Genomic DNA, 23,321 nt, shown 5'->3' with positions numbered 1-23,321 from the left:
CTTTGATCTGTTTTCTCGTGGGCATTTTGTTTTGTAAAACAACCTAACTGTGATGTATGCAAGCCACTGTGAATTTTCATTATTTGCAGCTGAACATATTCACAACTAATATAAATATATATATATATATATATATATACTATTAATACTATCTACATGTATATATATTTTTCTATATATAGAATTTTGAAACTTGTTTTTTCATTAAATATCTCTTGAAGAAATAATATTTAATGCCTTCATGATATTTCATAAAGTGCATGTAGCATAATTTATTTACCATTCTTTTGTGAGATTCATAGGTTACTTTTTTCTTTTCTTTTTAGCCATTATAAGTAAACTTTCATATATATTTGATGGTTTATATCTCTGAACATGTGATGGACAGAAATGGCCCCAGGAAGTATGAACAGGGAAAGCATTCCATACAGAGGAAGGAGTATGTGCAGACACAGAGGCAAGAAATATTAATATTGGCCAGGGAATAGTTTAGTAATATTATCTGGCTGGTGTGTAAGTCCACGGGTGTAATGGTTGGAAAGATAGGTGGGAATGAAACAGGAGAGCTTTGAATGTCAGACTGAGGAGAGTCACTGGGGGTTATGATTAATTTAGCAACATGAATCTGTGTGTAGGGTTTAGGACTGATGACAATGGGGAGAGGCCAGAAGCAGGAAGACATCACTGTGGGCTAGTCAGTCCCAGGATAGACTAATGAGGGCATGCTCCAGTGTACACATAACTAGAAAGATGGCTCTATTTGTGGGAGGCACAGTGAAGATTGAAGCTTCATCACTTGAAAATCAATTGGAGGCAGGGAATGGGAAGAGGGAGTGAAAAGTTAAAGATGATGGCAGTTTTGAGATGAACTGGCTTTAAAAAGTAAGTCAATGTACAGAAATAGTGATGACAATGAAAAAAGGAGCTGTGGGACTTCCCTGGTGGTCCAGTGGTTAAGAATCCACCTGCCAATGCAGGAGACAGGGGTTCGATCCCTGGTCTGTGAAGATCCCACGTGCTGCAGCAGCAGCTGCAGCTAAGCCTGTGCGGCACAACTACTGAGCCCATGCTCCAGGGTCTGCATGCTGCAACTACTGAAGTCTGGGTGCCTAGAGCCCGTGCTCCACAAGAGAAGTCACCGTCATAAGAATCTGGTAGACTGCAATGAAGGGTAGCTCCTGCTTGCCACAACTAGAGAAAGCCCACGGGCAGCGACGAAGACACAGTGCAGCCAAAAATATAAATAAATAATTTAAAAAAAAAAAAGAAAAAAGGAGCTGTTAGGGTGGGGAAAATACAGTGGAGCCATGTTTATTTTTAAGACAGAGATAAGACTTCATGGTGGAGCATGCAGAGGGTACAAGTGTATGTTTGCAAACTGAATGGAGAATTGGGAATGAATTTAAAACTAGAGATGCTTAGATGTAAGACGTCATTGGCACAGAGATAAGACATCAAGTTGAAGCAGTGGGTTTGATCATCTAGATAAAACTTAAGGCAGAGAGAGGCCGAGGAATATAGCCCTGAGAGCAGTTAGGTAGGAGGACTGCTGTATACAGTTGGCTACAGTGGGGTGATCTCAGAAGATGAACACTGGTGGAAGCCTACACCATGCAGTGGCTTGAAGGGAACTTTGGGTTACTGGGTAAACAGTATCTAGCTATTTTGATATGAGGTTGTAGAAATACTTTATAATGCAAACTGACTGAAGGTGCCAGTGTGAACTATGAGAAGTTGTAAAGTAACTACTAGTTTGAAATTCTCAAGTACATAGAGAAACTGCAACTGACTGCAGAGTATTTCCAATAGAGATCCTGGCTAGATTGTCAAGTGAAAAGAGAAATGTCTTTTAAAATCAAAAGCATTAGTTGGTAAAAAAGAAAAGCATTAAGAAAAGCCCTGGGTTGGTCTGACATGGTCTGTAGTGAGTAGGCAGTGTAGGGCAGAAGACGTGGCTACAGGATTTCAGAGTTCTCTCCAGACTGGGCTGGGGTGTTTACTAGCCACTCAGTATGTACTTTTTTTTTAATTTAACCTTTTTGTTTAAACCAAATCCTACATAAATTAAAATGACATATTTGCAAGTTTATTTCTCTCAGTGGTAAAATCAAGAAGTCATATAACCATCTTTTAAGCTCCAGATTCAGCCTCCAAATTTAATTTATCAAAAGGTATGCTGTGACTAGGCATAAAAAATTAACTTTGATGAAATTTTAATTTCCTGGCTTTATTGAGTTGGTCAGAAAGTTTGTTCAGATATTTCCACGAGATGGTACAGAAAAACCCAAACTTTTTGGCTAACCCAATAGTTTATTTTCTAAATCAGCTAAAAATCTTAGAGAGAGGAGTTTCTTAGAATTTTGTTTATGACTATGAATTGTTGACCTGATGTTGACCCTCATATGTTCATTCTACGTCTTTTTTTAAAATTTAAATTTATTTATTTTTATTAGAGGCTAATTACTTTACAATATTGTATTGGTTTTGCCATACATCAACATGAATCCGCCACGGGTATACATGTGTTCCCGATCCTGAACCCCCCTCCCACCTCTCTCCCCATCCCATCCCTCTGGGTCATCCCAGTGCACCAGCCCCAAGCATCCTGTATCCTGCATTGAACCTGGACTGGCGATTCGTTTCATATATGATATTATACATGTTTCAATGCCATTCTCCCAAATCATGCCCCCTCTTCCTCTCCCACAGAGTCCAAAAGACTGTTCTATACATCCGTGTCTCTTTTGCTGTCTCGCATACAGGGTTATCATTACCATCTTTCTAAATTCCATATATATGCGTTAGTATACTGTATTGGTGTTTTTTCTTTCTGGCTTACTTCACTCTGTATAATCGGCTCCAGTTTCATCCACCTCATTAGAACTGATTCAAATGTATTCTTTATAATGGCTGAGTAGTACTCCATTATGTATATGTACCACAGCTTTCTTATCCATTCATCTGCTGATGGACATCTAGGTTGCTTCCATGTCCTGGCTATTATAAACAGTGCTGTGATGAACATTGGGGTACACGTGTCTCTTTCAATTGTGGTTTCCTCGGAGTATGTATTTATTGAACACCTTTTATTTATTTTTATTCTTTTGCATATTTAAAGAGTATATTTTTGTTTTATCATGTAAATAATTTTGGAAATATGACTACATTCAATATAAGCAATTTTAATACTGCCATCTTATATGTGAGAGAGGCAGTAGAAAAAAAGTCTCATGGGTATTTTTACTACAGAGAAATAGTCTAACACAGTCCTCAAGAAGGTACATGGGGAATCACCATGAGGAAAGAAGCTGGAAAAAAAAAGTCTCCTTCTTGCACCTCTGATAGTCCTTGGGTAGGACCTGTGGAAGCAGGAGGTGGCTGTGGAGATTGGAAAACAGACTGCAAATGTACACCACGGTCAGTTGCTGCCTCCTGGTTTTGGCCATATATCCACAATGCTTCCATGGTTCTCTCACGCTATGATACTCGAGAACATTCCAAGATTAGAAGTGATACTCATTCAGTATGCTTTTAAATGCTTTAGCTTCTTTTAGCTTCTCTGAGAGTTTCTGTTTGGTGCTTCTATTACCTCCAGAGTTGAATGCCACTCCAAACTCACTGTCACATCTCTATCTGCATACTAGGGCCTCTCGTGGGTCCTGTGCTGTCATGGACCAGGGAGTCAGTAATGAAATGACACGGAGGCGCTGGGTGGCCGATGGCCACCCTAGTCCTACTGAGCACCTTTAAGGCGTCACTGATCTAGGTACCTGTTTACATGCTATTAAACAGGAGAGAGAAAGAAAGTCACTGCCCTCAAGGAGTTTAATTCTAGAGGAGAAAGACAAGCAATAAATAACAGCATAAGATAACTTCAGGTGCTGCTCACTACACACAAAGAATATAAAATTAGATCATGTGTAGGGAGTGACTGTGTGAGCTGGGGAGGTGAGGGATGGCTGCTCTGAGGAGGTGGCTTGAGCACAGGATAAATGATGGAAGATACGGGAGAGGAACTGTGCCAGCAGGAGGAGCGGTAAACACCAGACACCAAGAAGGGAGCAAGCTTAGCAGGTTCAAGGAGCAGAGAAAAGGTCAGTGTCTCAGGAATATAGTAGATGAGGAAAATGGATCAGGTTGAGGTGTAAGAGACAGGTGAGGGGATGACAGACCAAAGCACACTGAGGGAGACAGCATTCAGGCTGGGCGACAGTGGAGGAGAGAGCCAGAGGGGAAAGCAGAGAGAAAAAGTGAGACAGAAGGAGTCTCTCTCTGGCAAAACCTCCACTGCAACAATGGTGAAGGGCAGCATGGCACTGCCAACCAGGACAGGGTACATCCACATGTGCCAGTTGCCTACAAGGCTGCACCAGTCACAGATTTAGAGCCTACCGAATTGACTTGCAGCTTCCTGGGTGGCTCAGCAGTAAAGAACCTGCCTGCCAATCCAGAGGACAAGGGTTTGAGCCCCTGGAGAAGGAAATGGCAACTCACTCCAATATTTTTGCCTGCGAAATCCCATGAACAGGGGAACCTGCCGGGCTACAGTCCATGGTGTCACAAAAGAGTTGGACATGAACGAGCAACTAAACAACAACAAAGTGACATTGTCTTTTGGATATTTTGCAGGTAGCTTAAAAGTACAATGTACAAAACTGTGCTTGCTACCCAGTTTTCTTATCACCATTGCCCATGGCTGTCAACACCTCTGTTTCCTCAGCCCAAGCAGCCCATTTTAGCAGGTCTCTTGAGGCAGGCTGCAAACCCATTCTCTTTTCCCACCTCCACTGTCACCATGCTAGTGAGTCTCTTTACTGGTCACACATTATTTCATTCTTGCTTCTTTCTCCATGTGGAGGCCAGAGGAATCTTCTTACAGGTAATTCAGTTCAGTTCAGTCACTCAGTCATGTCTGACTCTTTGCAACCCCATGGACTGCAGCATGCCAGGCTTCCCCATCCATCAGCAACTCCCAGTGCTTACTCAAACTCATGTGTATAGAGGTGGTGATGCCATCCAACCATCTCATCCTCTGTCGTCCCCTTCTCCTCCCTCCTTCAATCATTCCCAGCATCAAGGTCTTTTCCAATGAGTCAGTTCTTTGTATCAGGTGGCCAAATTATTGGAGTTTCAGCTTCAGCATCAGTCCTTCCAATGAACACTCAGGACTGATTTCCTTTAGGATGGACTGGTTGGATCTCCTTGCAGTCCAAGGGACTCTCAAGAGTCTTCTCCAACACCACAGTTCAAAAGCATCAATTCTTCGGCGCTCAGATTTCTTTATAGTCCAACTCTCACATCCATACATGATTACTGGAAAAACCATAGCCTTGACTAGATGGACCTTTTTCGGTAAAACAATGTCTCTGCTTTTTAATATACTGTCTAGGTTGGTCATAACTTTTCTTCCAAGGAGCAAGTGTCTTTGAATTTCATGGCTGCAGTTACCATCTGCAGTGATTTTGGAACCCCCCAAAATAAAGTCTCTCACTGTTTCCATTGTTTCCCTATCTTTTTGCCACGAAATGATGGGACTTGATGCCATGATCTTAGTTTTCTGAATGTTGAGTTTTAAGCCAACTTTTTCACTCTTTTCTTTCACTTTCATCAAGAGGCTCATTAGTTCTTCTTTGCTTTCTGCCATAAGGGTGGTATCATCTGCATATCTGAGGTTATTAATATTTCTCCCAGCAATCTTGATTCCAGCTCGTGCTTCATCCAGCCCAGCAATTTTGCATGATGTACTCTGCATATAAGTTGAATAAGCAAGGTGACAATATATGGCCTTGACATACTCCTTTCCTGATTTGGAACAAGTCTATTGTTCCATGTCCAGTTCTAACTGTTGCTTCTTGACCTGCATACAGATTTCTCAGGACGCAGGTCAAGTGGTCTGGTATTCCCAATTTTTGAAGAATTTTCCATATTTGTTGTGATCCACACAGTCAAAAGCTTTGGCATAGTCAATAAATCAGAAATAGATGTTTTTCTGGAACTCTTTTGCTTTTTAGGAGATCCAGGGGATGTTGGCAATTTGATCTCTGGTTCCTCTGCCTTTTCTAAATCCAGCTTGAACATCTGGAACTTCATGGCTCACATACTGTTGAAGACTGGCTTGGAGAATGTTAGCATTACTTTGCTAGCATATGAGATGAATGCAATTGTGTGGTAGTTTGAACATTCTTTGGTATTGCCTTTTGGGATTGGACTGAAAACCGACCTTTTCCAGTCCTGTGGGCATTGCTGAGGTTTCCAAATTTGCAGGCATATTGAGTGAAGCACTTGAACAACATCATCTTTTAGGATTTGAAATAGCTTAACTGGAATTCCATCACCTCCACTAGCTTTGTTCGTAGTGATGCTTCCTAAGGTCCAGTTGACTTTGCATTCCAGGATGTCTGGCTCTAGGTAAGTGATCACATCATCATGGTTATCTGGATCATGAAGACCTTTTTTGTATAGTTCTTCTGTGTATTCTTGCCACCTCTACTTAATATCTTCTGCTTCTGTTAGGTCCATACCATTTCTGTCCTTTATTGTATACCCATCTTTGCACAAAATGTTCCCTTGGTATCTTTAATTTTCTTAAAGAGATCTCTAGTCTTTCCCATTCTATTTTTTCCCTCTATTTCTTTGCATTGATCACTGAGGAAGACTTTCTTATCTCTCCTTGCTATTCTTTGGAACTCTGCATTCAAATGGGTATATCTTTCCTTTTCTCCTTTGCCTTTTGCGTCTTTTCTTTTTTCAGCTATTTGTAAGGCCTCCTTAGACAACCATTTGCCTTTTTGCATTTCTTTTTCTTGAGGATGGTCTTGATCACTGCCTCCTGTACAATCTCACAAACTCCTGTTCATGACAGGTAATTCAGATACTTCATTATTTCAACTTAAACCCTTCATGGCACTTTCAACAACAGTTCTGAGAAGGATGCCTTCAGGATGAAAAATGAAACCAATAAATCTCTGTGGTGTCTGATCACATTTGGGGAAAAAGTTCTTGCCAAAAAACTTGTTGGGAAGTTTAAAAAATGGTTAAAAAAGTAAAAAAGTTAAAAAATGGTTAATAAAAGTTAAAAAAGTTTAAAAAGTGGTTAAAAAATTGTTCATAAGAATTAGGTAAGTGAGAAAGGATGGTAGTTTGAACTCTGGGCTCTATAATAAAAACAAGAATGGTTAGAGGACCAGAAGAGGCCGTTAAGTGAGTTGCCTAAAGTGCTAAAGATGCTGAAGTCCTTGAGCAGGAAGGAAGGGGTGGGATAAAAACCACAGAATCTTGAGGAGGTAGAAGAAGTTAGAAGAGGGAGTCTTGAGATCCCTCCTACCTCTCTGGCCTGTTCTATTGGTCTTAGTCACATGCATCTTGTATAAACCAAGCTAGAAAAGTTTTCCAGGCCTTCTGCAAATCATTTTTCTTCCTGGAATTCTCTCTTTCTCTCTGTCCCCATATCTTCCCCTCCCATTACCATGTGCCACAAACTCTGTTCCTCTTTTAGCATCTATCACTCTACCTATTTTATTTCTTTCTTTATTTGATCTACAGTCTGACTCTCCCGTCAGATGGTAAGTTCACTGAAAGGGGAAATTGTTTTTTATTGATCTCTTTTTATCTCCAGTGTCTGGTATGATCTGGCTAGAGTGAATGATCGAATCCATTAAGGTAACGCAGAGAGAAGCAGACATAATTTTTCACTCCTTCTGCCTTCTGGATTCTCATAAAATATCACATTGCTTTGGGAGAGTTTGAGAATTCAGGGAGGCTTTTTTTGGCTAGATCTCTAGGATGGTGAGAGGCAATCTGGAGGTTTAAAGTAACCACTGGAGAATGAGACAAACTCCCACCAAGGAGGGCAGCCACAGTCAAGGCAGTCTCCATGGAGGTGTTCACCCGGCTGACAGCATGAATTGGTAGCAGCTGCTGCACACACTGACGGCTTCTGCGAGTGGGACCAACAGAAGCATTTGCTTCATTGTTCATTCATTGTAGACAGTGTTTGAAAATCGGGACAGTAAACTGTTATTCGATAAGCTATTATTCTAAGGGCCACTCATCAGAGTGTCACCTGAGTGAGGAACATCAGGTTCCTTTTTGATAGAGGAGACTAGAACAGTTGTTTCAGGAGCTATCTTCTCACCATGTCTTCAGACTGCTCATTTAATGTTTCTGGATCTCAGTGCCACATTTGTGACCTCAGGGGAGATAACAGAGGCCTCTCTCTCCTTCAGTAGTTAAGGGAAAATCAGACAAATTAATGTGTAAGAAAGTGTTTTATAAACTAAGCGTAGACACCTGACAGGGATGATTATCCTTCCAAAGACTTCATTGTCATGGACTTCCCTGGTGCTCCAGTGGCTGGGAGTCCACCTGCCAATGCAGGGGACACCAGTTTGATCCCTGGTTGGGGAGGATCCCATGTGCATGCAAGGCAGCTGGGCCCGTTCACCACTGGCTGCTGATCCTGTGCTCTAGAGCCTGCATGTTGCAGCTGCTGAGCTCATTTCATGCACCTGTAAGTTTCGGGGATTTTTTTATTTAAAAAAATGGAACGATGTTATAGCCTTCCAAGCAGAAGGTTAAGTAGGCTGATATGACTCAGGATACCCTGAGTCACCCATGTCTTCTTTTGGGAGAAATTTGACAATGAAGAATCTAAAGCAGAGACAAGGAACGAGCCAGCCCAGAGGGCTCAGTCAGACCAGGAGAGACCCTCCTTTCCCACTCTTCCTCACTGCCATGGACTTAATTCAGGAACTTACCCTCTCCCATGCCCCCTGCTGACTCATTTCTGCAACATCTTTCTAAGCTGTACTCCAATCCAAACCATTTCTCTGGGCTTCGCTGGTGGCTCAGTAGTAAAGAAACTGCCTGTCAGTTCAGGAGACGTGGAATCTATCCTGGGTTGGGAAGATCCCCTGGAGAAGGTAATGGCAACCCATTCTAGTAATCTTGCTTGTGAAATCCTGTAGACAGAGGAGTCTGGTGGGCTACAGTCCATGGGTGTGCAAAAGAGTCAGACGTGACTTAGCGACTAAAGAGCAACAATAATCCATTTCTCCACAGTTGCAGCTCTTTTGCCTAAAACTCTTCAGAAGGTTCCCCCAAATTTTAGGCTAAATCCATGCTTCTTTGCATGATACCCAAGGCTCTAAGATCTTCCTGTCTCCTCCACTCATGGTGGAATTGTGTGTAACAGCCACTTGGGTGAGCGCTTTTTCTCAGAATCAGCCATGTTGTTTTCCTTTCATCTCTGTGCAAAGGAAAACCTTTCTCCCTAGTTCATCTCTACTTATCCTTCAAGTTCAGCTCAGGGACCAGCTCCTCCACGGAACTGTCCCTGACCCTTCCCTTAGTCTGAGATAATTACACACATATCAAACTGTATTCTAAATGTTTACTCCTCTTCTTAAGGAAAGAGAGCTTGCTTCTTTATCTGTGTACTCCCTAGCACTTTCAGTAGATCTGGCCACAAAGTAGATGCTAAATAATGTTTGCCGAATGAATGAATAAATAAACACATGAAAATAACATAGCCAGGAAATGACGCTTGTTTGCAGCAGGCAAAGCATGTTTTAGAGATGTTCCCTGATGGAAGTTTTTGGCAGATAAAGACGATAGATATTTGACTTCTGAGAACAACATCAATATCATGTTAGAAAGAGACAGAGCCTAATCCATAAATCTGGAGGTAAAAATAAGCAGTTTACATCAGTGCCATGTGTTGAATGGCCTGCAAAACGCAAGTTCACAGCTTTCCAAATCCTGAAACTCTTATAGCTCCATGGGCAACCTGACTTCTGGAGGTTCTAACACCATAAAGACCAGTTCTTCCAAGGGAAGTTGGTTTATTTGTCAGATATAAAACCAGCTTTTCTGAATAAAATCCTTAGTTCTTCAAGCTTGTGTGTTAACTTAGCAAAAAACATATTCTGCCTCCTAAAGAGTGAGAAAGAGATGCTCTAGACCTGTGCAAGCAAGATAGTCTCTAGTCAGACATGGTTATCGAGCACTTGAAATGTGACTAGTCTGAATTGAGCTGTGCTTGAGTGTGAAATGCCCACTAGATTTTGAAGTCTTGCTATCAGAAAAAGGCAAAATATCTCATCATTAAATGTATTATATTGATGACATGTTGAAATGATAATATTTAGGATACCTAATATTATATAAAATGTATGATTAAAATTAATTTGACCTTTTTCCTAGTTACATTTTTATGTGGCTACCAGAAAATTTTAAATCACATATGTGGCTCATGAGCGGCTTGCAGTACATTTCAATTGGACGGCACTGCTATAGAGGTTCAGACTACCCAGAGATGAGAGGTGCCTGCTTAGAGGACTAACCCTTCAGCTGTTCTGAGGGGCTCATCTCTCAAAAGTTTAAGCACAGTTCTTGTGTCCTGAACAGGAAGCAGTGAATGGACAGTTTTCCTTTTTCCTAAAGGGAAAGTCATAGTCATCCTGAAGGCTGGCTGGGAGGTAGAGAGGCTGGCTAATGCTGATTGGTTCACGATACTGGAATTCTAGAATTTGTGTGTTATTTTCAATGATCGGTGTCTACTCCTATGGACAGTTCTCACTTGTCTGGACTGTCAGTGTTCTTTGACATGTGACTTCTTACTGGACATAGTTGGAAATTAATTAGACCCATGGTGAGCCTAAGAATAAATGGATTTTGAATAAAGCCCAACGAGGTGCTCCAATATGTAAAAGGCTATAGCTTTGGGGAGTTTTGCCTCTGCACAGTCTTTTTGCATCTTTTTTTGGTTCTTGGTTGTATTCCAGTTAGAGAAGCTGCTCTGCTTTCTCGATCTGCAGGATATCATTATAAATGTGGGACATCTGGAGCACTATTCAGGCACAGGGGAAAGAGTGTTGCATGAACACCGGGAATTTGTGTTTCATTCCTAACTCTGATGTTACCCAAAGAAATAATTCCAGGACATTCTTCAATTTCCTGATTTGCAAATTTAGAGCTTATCTCATATATTAATATCTAGAGCTTGTTTCATATATTAATACCTCACAGGGCTGCTGTGGGGATTAAATAAATCAATGTTCATGGGGAATTTCTAAAAAGAATAAAGTTCTTACTCAAAACTATGAACCTATTAGCATTTCTATATATTGTTTGGTTTATCTTAGTCTTGCTTTATTATAAAGCATGATTCTTCTGCAGGCTTCTGAGAATGAAATTCAGACTGCTACTTCTACAATCAACATTCCAGCACCACAGGCCAAGTTAGAAGTAGATGAGTATTTTTAGGCAGTTCTTAAGGTCCAAATACGGTATACTCAACCTTGACTAATACAACACAGAAGTAATTTAGTAGTTTGTGAGTGGAGGTTAAGAAGGTCATGTTACATGGTACAAGGCAATAGAGTTAATTTTCTATACACAGTTTGCTGAGACAATTAAGCTTCAGACAGGGTTTTTTTAAAAAAAAATGACAGTTAAATTTTGTTGAACTCAACAATAAAGGACTGAAGTGACAGCTAATTATAATAATAAATGCTTGAGCTGTAAACTTGAAGTATGCAGAATGATTTATGGGTACAAAAGTAGTATTTTAGCAAGTCACTGTATCAGGATAATACATTTCAATTTTTTTCTAATTAAAATATGAAAGCCATGAAGTAGGAAAAAATGGGGCAATAAAATTCACCTAAGTGAATCTTGGTTAATATATTTGTTAAATGAATTTCCTAGGTCTGACTGAGCTCTCAAAGAAATCCAGTGAAACATATTTAATAAACTTTTATTGAAGGAAACAAAATCCGTATGTATATATTCAGCAAGCTTTGGCAAGTAGTTTACTTCAGTATTAAAAACAATGCAAAATAAAACTTGATGGTTAAAACTGGTATTTTTCTGCATATAAAAATAAATTTTCATAATGATAGCATATTCTTAACAATCATGAAGGTGATGTCAGAAATGTTACTAAGTTGGTGTGGACCAGCTTTTGGTGGAAGTCACTGGTCTGTCACTAAGCCCAACATACAAACTGAGTATGTGTGGCCAGGCTTTTGCTATGAATCATTTCTCCTATCATTTTCAAGTTTTGATTCCAGTTCTCTCATATGATATGGCTATCTTACATGGTTAGTAAGCACACTCTAGTTTGTTAATTCATGCATTCATTTGATAAATTTTTTTTAAGCATCTAACATCCAGATGCTGGAATTTTAGGTAATAACCCACAGGCAGGTGACTCCCCATCCCAGTTCTCAATATAGGCAGCCAGACACCTGTTTGGGATTCTAAAACCAGCTTTTGGGGAAGTGGATGGTAGGAGTCATGGGATTAAGAAGGTTTTGTTCATCCCTGAGAGGCTGAATATACAAATGGACAATGGCCAGACCATATATAAAAATACAACTCTGACCCACTACCTTCAGCAACCAGCCCAGAGAGCCAAATAATAACCCCTTGCAGCAACTGCCCCCATAAAATGGGCAGCATTTGATTAATAACTACCAGCTACCCTCATTTTTCCTGGTTTCCAATTTAGAACCACAACATAAAGGTAAATATTTACCCCTAATCAATTACATAGGATGCTGTGCTTAGTCACTCAGTTGTGTGTGACTCTTTGTGACCCCGTGGGCTGTAGCTTGCTGGGCTCCTCTGTCCATGGGGATTCTCCAGGCAAGAATACTGGAGGGGGTTGCCATGCCCTCCTCCAGGGTATCTTCCCAACCTAGGGATTGACCCCAGGTCTCCCACATTGCAGGCAGATTCTTTACCATCTGAGCCACTGGGGAAGCCCAAGAATACAGGAGTGGGTAGCCCATCCGTTCTCCAGAAGATCTTCCCGACCCAGGAATTGAACTGGGGTCTCCTGCATTGCAGGAGGATTCTTTACCAGCTGAGCTACCAGGGAAGCCCATTACATAGGATACCCTACTTTTTAGTTAATTCTCCTACAATTTCCCTATGCTAACAGCCTTCAATCAGCTTCGTCCCATTTTCCACTACAAAGTTTTCCACTCCTCTGTCCATCTTTGAGCCTCTGCCAAATGCAAGTGGTAGTGGTTGATTATCTTATTCTCACTTGGGTGGTCTTCATTTATTTCCATGCCCCTGTTCACTTTCCTCTTGTGAGTATTATTCAAATGAACTTGCTGAAATCTCTTGAAGTCTTGTTTCTGAAAACTGAGACTTTAACTATATCTCCCAGATTTGGGCTATTCTTAAATTTGGTCAGTTGCCTTCTAGGTATGACTGTTGATGATAACCTTGAACAGCATGGGATGTAGAATAAAGCTCTATGGTTAAGACATGTGAGATCTCCCCTCAGAGGGACACAGCCCCCAGCTCATGTCCCTTCTGGGCTGCTGCCCACCATGCTATACCTTTAACCAGGCCATGAGTTAGAGAGATTTACAAAATCTTTGCCAAAAATAGCAAATAAATGCCAGCACCTCTAACATTCCCTTGATTTACTGATCTAGATAACTTATCAAAGAAAGACAAAAGTTTCCTTGTCATCAGCTCTATTGGCTACAATTTACTGAGCAGCAGCTGGGCTGCAGGTCCAGTGCCAGGGTGTGAGATCCAATCTGATCTCTAACAACTGTAGGAGGTTGGTATCGTTAATCAATAGTTGAGAGAAATTTAAGCCCAGGGAAATGAAAAAACACTTGCCTATGGTTACGTAATTATGAGAGATAGAAAAAAATTCAATTTTAGTTTTATTTGACTCCAACTATTATGCTATATTGCCAAGCAATGCTGTTAGTAACAACAAATGAAAAATAATGAGGCCGGCAAAACATTAAATTCAGGTTTAGCTTCTATTTTCATAAGTATAGGGCCCACGTGACTGCAAGCCAAAGTCTGCAGGGGAGGGCTACTTTTGAAGTTCCATATTGAATTTTGGGCATCATATTTTAAGAGGAACTTTAACCAAATGGATTATATTTAGAGAAAAAAAAAAAGTGGCCAGGATAGAGATCTTGAGACATCTTATCTAAGGAGCCATTATGGATACCTAGGATTCTCACATCACTTAGGACAGATTGAGGAGGTAAGTGTTGTTGGGACATATGAAGGAAAATATTTAGAAATAAATTTCACTTGAGAATGACCTACTAACTGAATTTCATCTTGGGAAAGGTGAACAGGAAAGAGCAAGTGATGTTCCTATTTACTTAATTGCACAAATTGAGAGTATTTTATAATAGTAAACTGGTTTTGTGAGAATGTATCTCAGGGGAGACTAGGAAAGAGGATTTCTTACTTATGCCTCTTTTGAACAATATTTCTGCCAAATTGTTACTTTGAAAATTGTAGAAAATAAGCATGGCTTTGTTACTGAAAATCTGTCTGCTAATACATTTCTTTTATATGAAATAGGGACGTCTAGCTCCTCATTTACTTTTGAATTCATATGCAAACAAAAATGACCTTTTTGAGCAGCCCAGGTAATCTTCTGAATCAATACTGGAAGAATGAATCCTTTGTTTTCCTTCATTACATGTTGCCTAAGGAATATTAATTTTTTCTTTTTGCTATTGAATTGCTTTTTCCTTTGGTTAGTTTTCATTTTGGCTCTGATATCTATTTCCTTGCATTACCAATGCCCACTTCCATAGGAGCTAAAACAGGTCTTTAGAAAATCATAAATTGTGAAAACGTCAGCTCAATGGTAGCACAGAACAGGGTGGCAGGATGTGATATAAAGCAGTGCCCTCCTCTTGCCCACTGGCACATCCCCTCAGTCATCAAAACTCCACCTCAGTGCTTTGTTCTTTTAATTGAAAGAAAAAGGGACAAGAAGAGGGAATCAAAGACACTTTAAGTCTCAGCACCCTTCCTCATCGGTAACATCAGGCTGTGATTTCAACCCACAGAGACTAGGAAGAAGTGACCAGCTTGGCGATGTAGAAGGAGTACAATTCTTGTCACCATTCTACAAAATGGTTATTGTCAGAAATAGGAACTGTGATGAAATCAGTAGCTTTAGGGGTCAATCAAGAAACTATTATTATTCAGATGCCCAACTTGTTAGATAAAAAGCATCAATACTGGCCAATTTCTTTACTGTTTCTCCAACTGCCCATTGGACATCAGAGCAGCCCCTACCCCCTGATATTCTGCATTTCTGTTGATGGTATGGTCCTTCTCCTTGTTGTCCCAGGTCCATCCAGATGCTGGAACAATATCCATTATTCTCTCTGGCTTGTTCCTTATAACCGGTAAGTCCCTGTGACACAGCTTTACCATGTCTTTTCTGTTGCAGTACTTTCTAGTTCTCATAGTCTGAAATCTGTACAGCAGGTCAGAAATTCAGGTAGGATTTCTATGTTGCAGTTTTGAGATCAAATTCCTTCTGAAAACCTCAGTCTTTGTTCTTATGGTCTTCAGTTGACTGGATGAGGCCCTTCCACATAAGGGAGGATGATCTGTTTTACTCAGGTCTACCTATTTAAAGGTTGTTGCTAAGCTGTGTCTGACTCTTTGCGATCTCATGGACTGCAGCATGCCAGGCTCCTCTGTCCTCCATTATCTCCTAGAGTTTGCTAAAATTCACGTCTTTTGAGTCAGTGATGTTATCTAACCATCACATCTTTTGCCATCCTCTTCTCTTCCTGCCCTCAGTCTTTCTCAGCATCAGGGTCTTTTCCAATGAGTCAGCTCTTTGTGTCAGGTGGCCAAAATATTGGAACTTCAGCTTCAGCAACGGTCCTTCCAATGAATAATCAGGGTTTATTTCCTTTAGGATGGACTGGTTTGATCTCCTTGCAGTCCAAGGGACTCTCAAGAGTCTTTTCCAGTACGACAATTTGAAAGCATCAATTCTTCAGTGCTTAGCCTTCTTTATGATTCAAATCTCTCATCTGTACATGACTACTGGAAAAACCATAGCTTTGACTAGATGTATCTTTGTTGGCAAAGTGATGTCTAAAGGTTAATCACATCTAAAAAATACCTTCACAGCGACATCTAGACTGGTATTTGAATAAACAAGTAGGCATGACAGCTTAGCCAAGTTGATATATAAAATTAACCTTCACACCATCATAATTCAGTCCTGTCACTTTCCCCTTTAATCTTGGCCACAGAGTCTCTATTCATGCTTTCCTCACTCCTCAGCTTGAGCACTTTCTCTAGGTTTGTTCCAGGGTTGTCAGGTCCTAGCCTATCACAGATCTTCAGTGTTTCTCCCATAGCTTGTAGGACTGAATCCACATCCTACCCTGGGTTGTTTTGATTACCAACACAGTCAATGGAAGACGTCATCTTAGAGCTCCTATGTTCCCTGCTCCAACAGCTGGCTTGTTTTAAGATATACCTTTCAGGTCTTTTCAGAATAAAGATGGACTAAGATGGACAGAGGAGCCTGGCAGGCTACAGTCCTTGGGGTTGCAAAAGAGTCAGACACCGCTTAGCGACTAAACAATAACAATAAGATTAAAATACACATTAACAGAGTCAAATAGGCCTATTCCTATTTGTTATAATTATATTTTAAAATGTTATATAAATATTTCCCCTATGCAGAATTGCCAGATTCACATGAGCAAGGAACCCACTGAATCTTGCCTCCAGTTCCAGGCTGTAGTTCATTTCAGAGGGTATATTTGAAAAATTATAAAAGTAACTTTTACTAAAAATATGATTTCACTTTTTCCTTTTCAGCTTCTTCTAGTTCAGCATCACGCCTCCAGAACCCTGTGGTTTGAAGACTTGTGCCCCTTTCCTTCTACTTCACACACTGGTTAGTCTTTTGTTTGCTTTGTTAGTGCTGCGTTTTTTGTTTCCTCCTTCGTGATTTTAGGAGCTCCCTTTTCCCTCCCAGGCCACTCCCTGTGGCCACAGATTCTAGGGGAGCACCTTGAACCACTGTGGGAGAATATAGAAGCACACACACATTGACTTCTAGTCTTTGAAATTCAACTCAGATAATTAACTGAGTTTGCAGAACTTAAATACTGAATAACAGTAGGCATCATTCTGTGGCCCTCATGTCATCATGGGTTTGCAATCAGAAGGATGTGAACGGAAAGACAAATATCACATGATGTTGCTTATATGTGGAATCCTAAAAAGGGTACAGATGAACTTATCTACAAAACAGAGTTACAGATGTAGAAAACACACTTATGGTTACCAGGGAAGTATGTTAGTTGCTCAGTTGTGTCCGACTCTACAGAAGGACTATAGCCTGCCAGGCTTCTCTGTCAATGGAATTTTTCAGAGAAGAACACTGGGGTGGGTAGCCATTCCCCTCTCCAGGGGATCTTCCCAACCCAGGGATTGAACCCAGGTCTCCTGCATTGCAGTTAGATTCTTTACTGTCTGAGCCACCAGGAAAGTACCATGGTTACCAGGAGGTAAGGAATAAATTCAAGATTAGGATTGACATATACACACTACTATATGTAAAACAAATAACTAATAAGGACCTGTATAGCACATAGAACTCTATTCAATATTTGGAAATGGCCTATGTGGGAAAATATGGCCTATGTGGGAAAATATGGCCTATGTGTGTATTGATGAATATGTATAACTGATTACTTTGCTGCACACCTGAAACTAACTCAACATTGTAAATCAACTATACTCCAATAAAAATTTTTTTAAGTGAAGGTATCTAGATGAATAGCATTGTTAGCTATTCTTAAATTAAAAAGAGTTAGAGGAAATTTATTGTATAGCATGACAGAAAAATCCTGAAAGAAAATGATTTTTCATAATGTAATTTATTTTTAAAAATTATTAGCATGAAGTAAGAGAGAAGGGTTTGGAACTAGATTGCCTTGGTTTTGAATTCTTGCTTTGCAGCTTCTTGGAAGGTGACTAATGTGTGTCTCAATTTCCTCCTTTGTAAAATAAAGTGATAATTGTAGTACTTAAAAGAAAGGATTATTGTGAAAATTGAATGAGTTCATATTCTTTAACGCCTAGAAGATTGCCTAGCATAGAGAAAACCTGCAATACACTGAAACTCTTATCATTAGTTTTATTATTTCTCTTAGTTACTATAGATTTAAAGCAGATTAAAAAGCAGAGACATCACTTTGCCAATAAAGGTCCATATAGTCCAAGCTATATTTTTCCAGTAGTCATGTTCAGATGTGAGAGTTGGCCCATAAAGAAGACTGAGCAGCAAAGAATTGAAGCTTTTGAACTGTGGTGCTAGAGAATTCTCTTGAGAGTCGTTGGACTGCAAGAAGATCAAATCAGTCAACGCTAGAGGAAATCAGTCCTGAATATTGATTGGAAGGACTGATGCTAAAGCTGAAGCTCCAATCCTTTGGCCACCTGATGCGAATAGCCAACTCAATGGAAAAGACACTGATGCTGGGAAAGATTGAGGGCAGGAGGAGAAGGGGACGACAGAGGTTGAAATGGTTGGATGGCATCACCAACTCTATGGAAATGAGTTTGAGCACACTCTGGGAGATAGTGAAGGCCAAGGAAGCCTGGCATGTTGCAGTTCATGGATGAGGTCATAAGGAGTTGGATAGAACTTAGCAACTAAACAACACTATAGACTTAAAGGTAATAATTGATAGTAGTAATCTGATTTCACTAGAAAACGTCACAAAATATAAAGCTAATGGAATAGGTTGAGTTTGATACTTGGAAAATGTATTATAATTTTTCATGTAAATATTAGTCTCATACACATTTCTCAAATGAAAAAATCTGTTCTAACACATGAGCCCTGCTGTGCAATGTGTTATGTCTCATGAAGTAAACCAAGGAAAAAGCCCATATAATCAAGCACAGATGAAAGGAAAACATTTAAAATAGATGATACAAGTATAACAACATGAATTCAAATAGCAAAAACTAAGGGGAAAGGGTGGACAAAGAGACAACATGCGTGCCTGTGTGTGGAGAGGAGGCAGAGAAATGGTAGCCGTTGATGTAAGAGAAGTAGGTTAGCAGTTGACATATAGACTGTTGTTATTTAGTCACTAAGTTGTGTCTGACTCTTTGTGACCTCGTGGACTGTAGCCCGCCCGGTTCCTCTGTCCATGGGATTTCCCCAGGCAACAATACTGGAGTGAGTTGCCATTTCCTTCTCCAGGGGATCTTCCTGACCCAGGGATCAAACCCACATCTCCTATGTCTCTCACACTGGCAGGAAGATTCTTTACCACTGAGCTACCTGGGGAGCCTGAGATTATGAATTATAAAATGAGTTATTTTAAAATTCTTAAAATACACTTATTCCATACTTAAGAAATAGCACGATAATTCACTTATGTTTTTAAAAGTATAACTTTGTTGGTATATTTGAGCTGAAGGAAAGAAATCTAAGAAGTCCACTCAGTTTACTCTCCCTCTCATTCTGGGTTTAGGCAGTGGTGGTCGCTCAGTCGCTAAGTCGTGTCTGACTCTTGCAACCCCATGGACCCCCTGCCAGGCTCCTCCGTCCAGGGGATTCTCCAGGCAAGAATACTGGAGTGGGTTGCCATTTCCTTCTCCCTCTGAGAACAAACCAGGATGACGTCAGAGGGACATCTCTTCTAGACAGACTGGAGGGCTCAGTGCCACGCAGTGCCAACAGTGGAGATCTGATTCTCCGGTTCCTACTGAGAATGACATTAAGTGAAGCATAGGAGTTGGCTTGTCTTTAAGAAAGAAACTTGATTAGCAATGATACAGAGAACCAGGTCCAGGTACTTGCCCACTTCTTCCTCTGGTCTTCTCTATAACTTAAAGGAAACTAGCTATCACTTAGAAATGTGGAAATAAGGAAAATTCATAAAAGAGGTTCTGCTCTTCATATGAATAGGAAATAACTTGCACCTTATCTTCTCTCTATATTTACTATGTTTAAAGTGGGGACATTTTCATATTTTATAATGATGATACATTTAAAAAGGAAATAATATCTAAATGACTACACAGAGAGTAAACATTTATAAGATCAACTTACTTTCCTACAAAGTAAACAACTAAAAGCAAAGACAAAGGAATAATCCTCAAGCAGAGAAACCAATGCTTGAATATATGTCTGTCTGTCTATATAAGGAAAGGAGTAGAAGGAAATAGAGAAAATATAGATTACTTGCTCAAAAATTTGGAGAAAAATGTCATTAAACTTCAATAATTCAAACCTCATTCAAATGGAATTAATAGAACTTTAAACTCTATCAGTTAATAACAAAAAATAAAATAAAATTTAGGGGTAGGAAAACATACTTTCTTTAAAAAAAAAAAAAAAAAAAAGCAAATGATGCTCAAGTTAAAAACCACTGAGCAGGGGAGAGGAGTCAAGATGGTGAAACAGGAGGATGTGGAGTTCACCTCTTCCCACAAATGCATCAAGAATACATCAGGGTTTCCCTGGTGTCTCAGTGGTAAAGAACCCACTTGCCAGTGCAGGAGACATGGGTTAGATCCCGGATCCAGGAAGATCCCACATGCTGTGGAGCAACTAAGCCTGTGTGCCACAACTATCGAGCCTGTGCTCTAGAGCCCGGGGGCCACAACTGCTGAAGCCCACGTGCCCTAGGGCCCGTGCTCCACAACAAGGGAAGCCGCTGCAATGAGTGGCCCACGCACTGCAACTAGAGAGTAGCCCTCGCTCTCTGCAACTAGACTAAAGGTCGTGCAGCAATAAGACCCAGCACAGCCAAAACTTAATTAATAAAAAAAGAATACATCTACTAACAGAACAGTTCTCAGAGCACTTGCTGAACACTAGCAGAGGACCTTGGGCACCTGAAACAACAAGAAAAATCCCCACACAACCAGGTAGGACAAAAGGAAGGCAAATAGACACGAGCAAATGGGATAAAGTCTTGTACCTCTGGAGGGGAGCTGAAGGAAAGGAAAGGTTCCCGCAACTGGGGAAGCCCTCTCACCAGTGGGGAGATCAACTGGGACAGAAGAGGAGCTTTGGGGCCTCAGAGGAGAGGGCGGCAACCCGTCTACGGCAGGCAGGACAGCATAAGACCTACTTAGGTGGTAAGTGCCAGAGCCCTCTGGCTTCAGCCTGAGACGTGTGTTTGCTGGTGCAGAGGGAGGGTTGGGTGCTGGAATGTAGGGTTTGGAGAGCAGACCCAGTGAGGGGACAGCTGCTGGCTGTAAAGAGACAGCCTGAAGGAATGAGAGTAAGAAACTCCACAACTGGAAATGTTTGTGGAAGAAGCCTGGGCCACCAGAGCCACAGGCTGCCATTGTTGGATGGCCCGCAAGCGGTGGGGCCGCCACTGCAGCCCCCTTCCCCATGTGCTGCTCCCCGCCTCCACGGGCACCGGGAGGGGCACTCACCTGAGTAGCTCACACACCCCACCCATCGCTGCCTCTCTCTGCCCACCTGTGTGTTCCAAGGCAGCCTTGGGAGTAGATGCTGGTGGAAGACACATATGCAAAAGTGGGGCTGAAACCACAGCTGAGATCCAGGAGCCCTGTGACTAAGGAGGAAGAGCTGAAATCTCTCTGTGGACTTACACCCCCACTGCTGACTTTGGAAACTCAGCGACTGTGGGATATTTGAACAGATAAATGCTCCCATAGCTGAGACAGGTGTAGGTTTAGGGCCTATGGGCTTTGTGGGCATAGACATGCCAGGATTCTGTTCTCTGCTCAGACACTCAGTTATGTCTGACTTTCTGGGACCCTACTGGACCAGGCCAAAATCTAAGCTGCCTCCATAGCCCCCACAGTGGGTCCAGATGCGTGGTTACTGCAGTCCTGGGACCTGACTGGTGGATACGCACAGACGGTCTGGTGAAAACAATGTCTGAGAGACACCAGGGCCAATTGCCAGCATACCCACAGTTACAGTAGGGCCGAGAGCAGTGCCACCAACAGTGTGATTTGTGAGCCAGCATGGGGTGTGAAAAGCGCCACAACAGAGCACACCCACAGGTGAGCAGCTCCAGAGGAGGAATACTCCGTGGCTTCCCTTCTAGGGGGAGTGTTGAATCCCAGTGACCTCACATCGCAGGTCAGAAACATGGCTAAGATACAAATCTGGAAGTCTCTACTCCAACCACTTGGAGCCAACCCCACCTCAGTGACAATCACAGGGCAGAGAGGAGGCCCTGCTCAATACCCAGTGCAGACTCTGGTCACCACAACATCAATCCCACTGTTATCAAGGGGATGAAGATCAGCATACATGAAGAAAAGAGGTGACAGACATCCATTGTAAAAACAGCCATCACATAAAAAAATATCAAACCCATATAGGCTACACAGAGAAGGTTCCATACAAAAATAGCCCTCTAAGAGAATCTATTGCTATTGTTTAGTCACTGAGTTGTGATGACTCTTTGTAACCCCATGGACTGTATCCCGTCAGGTTGAGCTGTCCATGGGATTCTTCCCCACCCTGGGATCGAACCCACATCTCCTGTGTCTCCTGTATTGGCAGGCAGATTCTTTACCACTGTACCATCATGGAAGTCCAGAGAGTCTGAGGGTCAAGCATCAGGAGGAAGAACCCCCAGAGGGAATGGCTACCCACTCCACTATTCTTGCCTGGAGAATCCCATGGACAGAGAAGCCTGGGGTCACAAAGAGTTTGGACACGGCTGAGTGACTAACTGCAGCATAGCACATGCTCTAAAGAATGTGGGAATAGCATCTGAGTTATAAAAGCACTGAAGCAATGGCAGTTCTTTTGGTGAAATGATTCTGACAAGGAAAGGTTTATTATTTTGCTTTAATTGAGGGTAAAACTACTAAACCTGTGCAGTTAAAAATAATAAATGCTGTAGGTTTAAATTCTCTCCATCACAGTAGAGGTGACTGAGGGTTTTATGGAGGCGGTAGTTTTGATGCTGACAAAACTCTATATAATGAAAAGATTACCTGTCCCAGAGACCGCCAGTCCAAACCGGCACTGCCGATGTAAACATGCTGTTTGTCCACGATCCAGAAGGAGGACTGCAGTCGGCCCTTGTTGTAGGCAGTCATGTTCATGTAGGTCACCTCAGCTCCTAGGAGTTTAAGGAAATCCCAGTCAGCCTCTGTGTCAAGGCCCTGAACATGCAGTCACCTACCCGCAGCAATACCCATGGTCTGCGTCCACCACAGCTGGCACTCAGGGAAGCCACATATTTACATTAGTTTAGTTCATAGAGGACTCCTAAGGAGCTACTTTATTCCCAAAAAGAATACAAAGGAATAAAAGAGAATAAGTTTTCCCTATGATATGACAAGATCATGGCTTCTCAAGTCAGATCTGACTCAGATCCCGGCTCCTTGATTTATCACTCAGATGGTGAGATAGGTGTGCCATGCTCTTCTTTTCTTTTACTTTTGGGATACATTTCATACAGTTTTGCAATCAGTAAAAAGGTTGGTCTTTCTTAATAATATGGTTTTCCTCAACAAGG

The 23,321-nt window shown here is 41.3% G+C and overlaps 1 protein-coding gene across 1 annotated transcript in view; it reads right to left on the bottom strand.

Annotated features, from left to right (window-relative positions):
- The window catches only part of PLD5 (phospholipase D family member 5), a 415,356-nt gene that overhangs the window by 61,049 nt on the left and 330,986 nt on the right, over positions 1-23,321 (bottom strand). The window contains exon 5 of the mRNA XM_055582168.1: positions 22,795-22,922. Coding sequence (XP_055438143.1) covers positions 22,795-22,922 — 128 coding nt within the window. The remainder of the gene's footprint in view (positions 1-22,794; positions 22,923-23,321) is intronic.

The sequence above is a fragment of the Bubalus kerabau genome, chromosome 5 (assembly GCF_029407905.1).
Source record: "Bubalus kerabau isolate K-KA32 ecotype Philippines breed swamp buffalo chromosome 5, PCC_UOA_SB_1v2, whole genome shotgun sequence".
Lineage (NCBI taxonomy): Eukaryota > Metazoa > Chordata > Mammalia > Artiodactyla > Bovidae > Bubalus > Bubalus kerabau.
The sequence above is the reverse complement of the archived record's forward strand: the minus strand, read 5'-3'. Positions and strand labels throughout refer to the sequence as shown.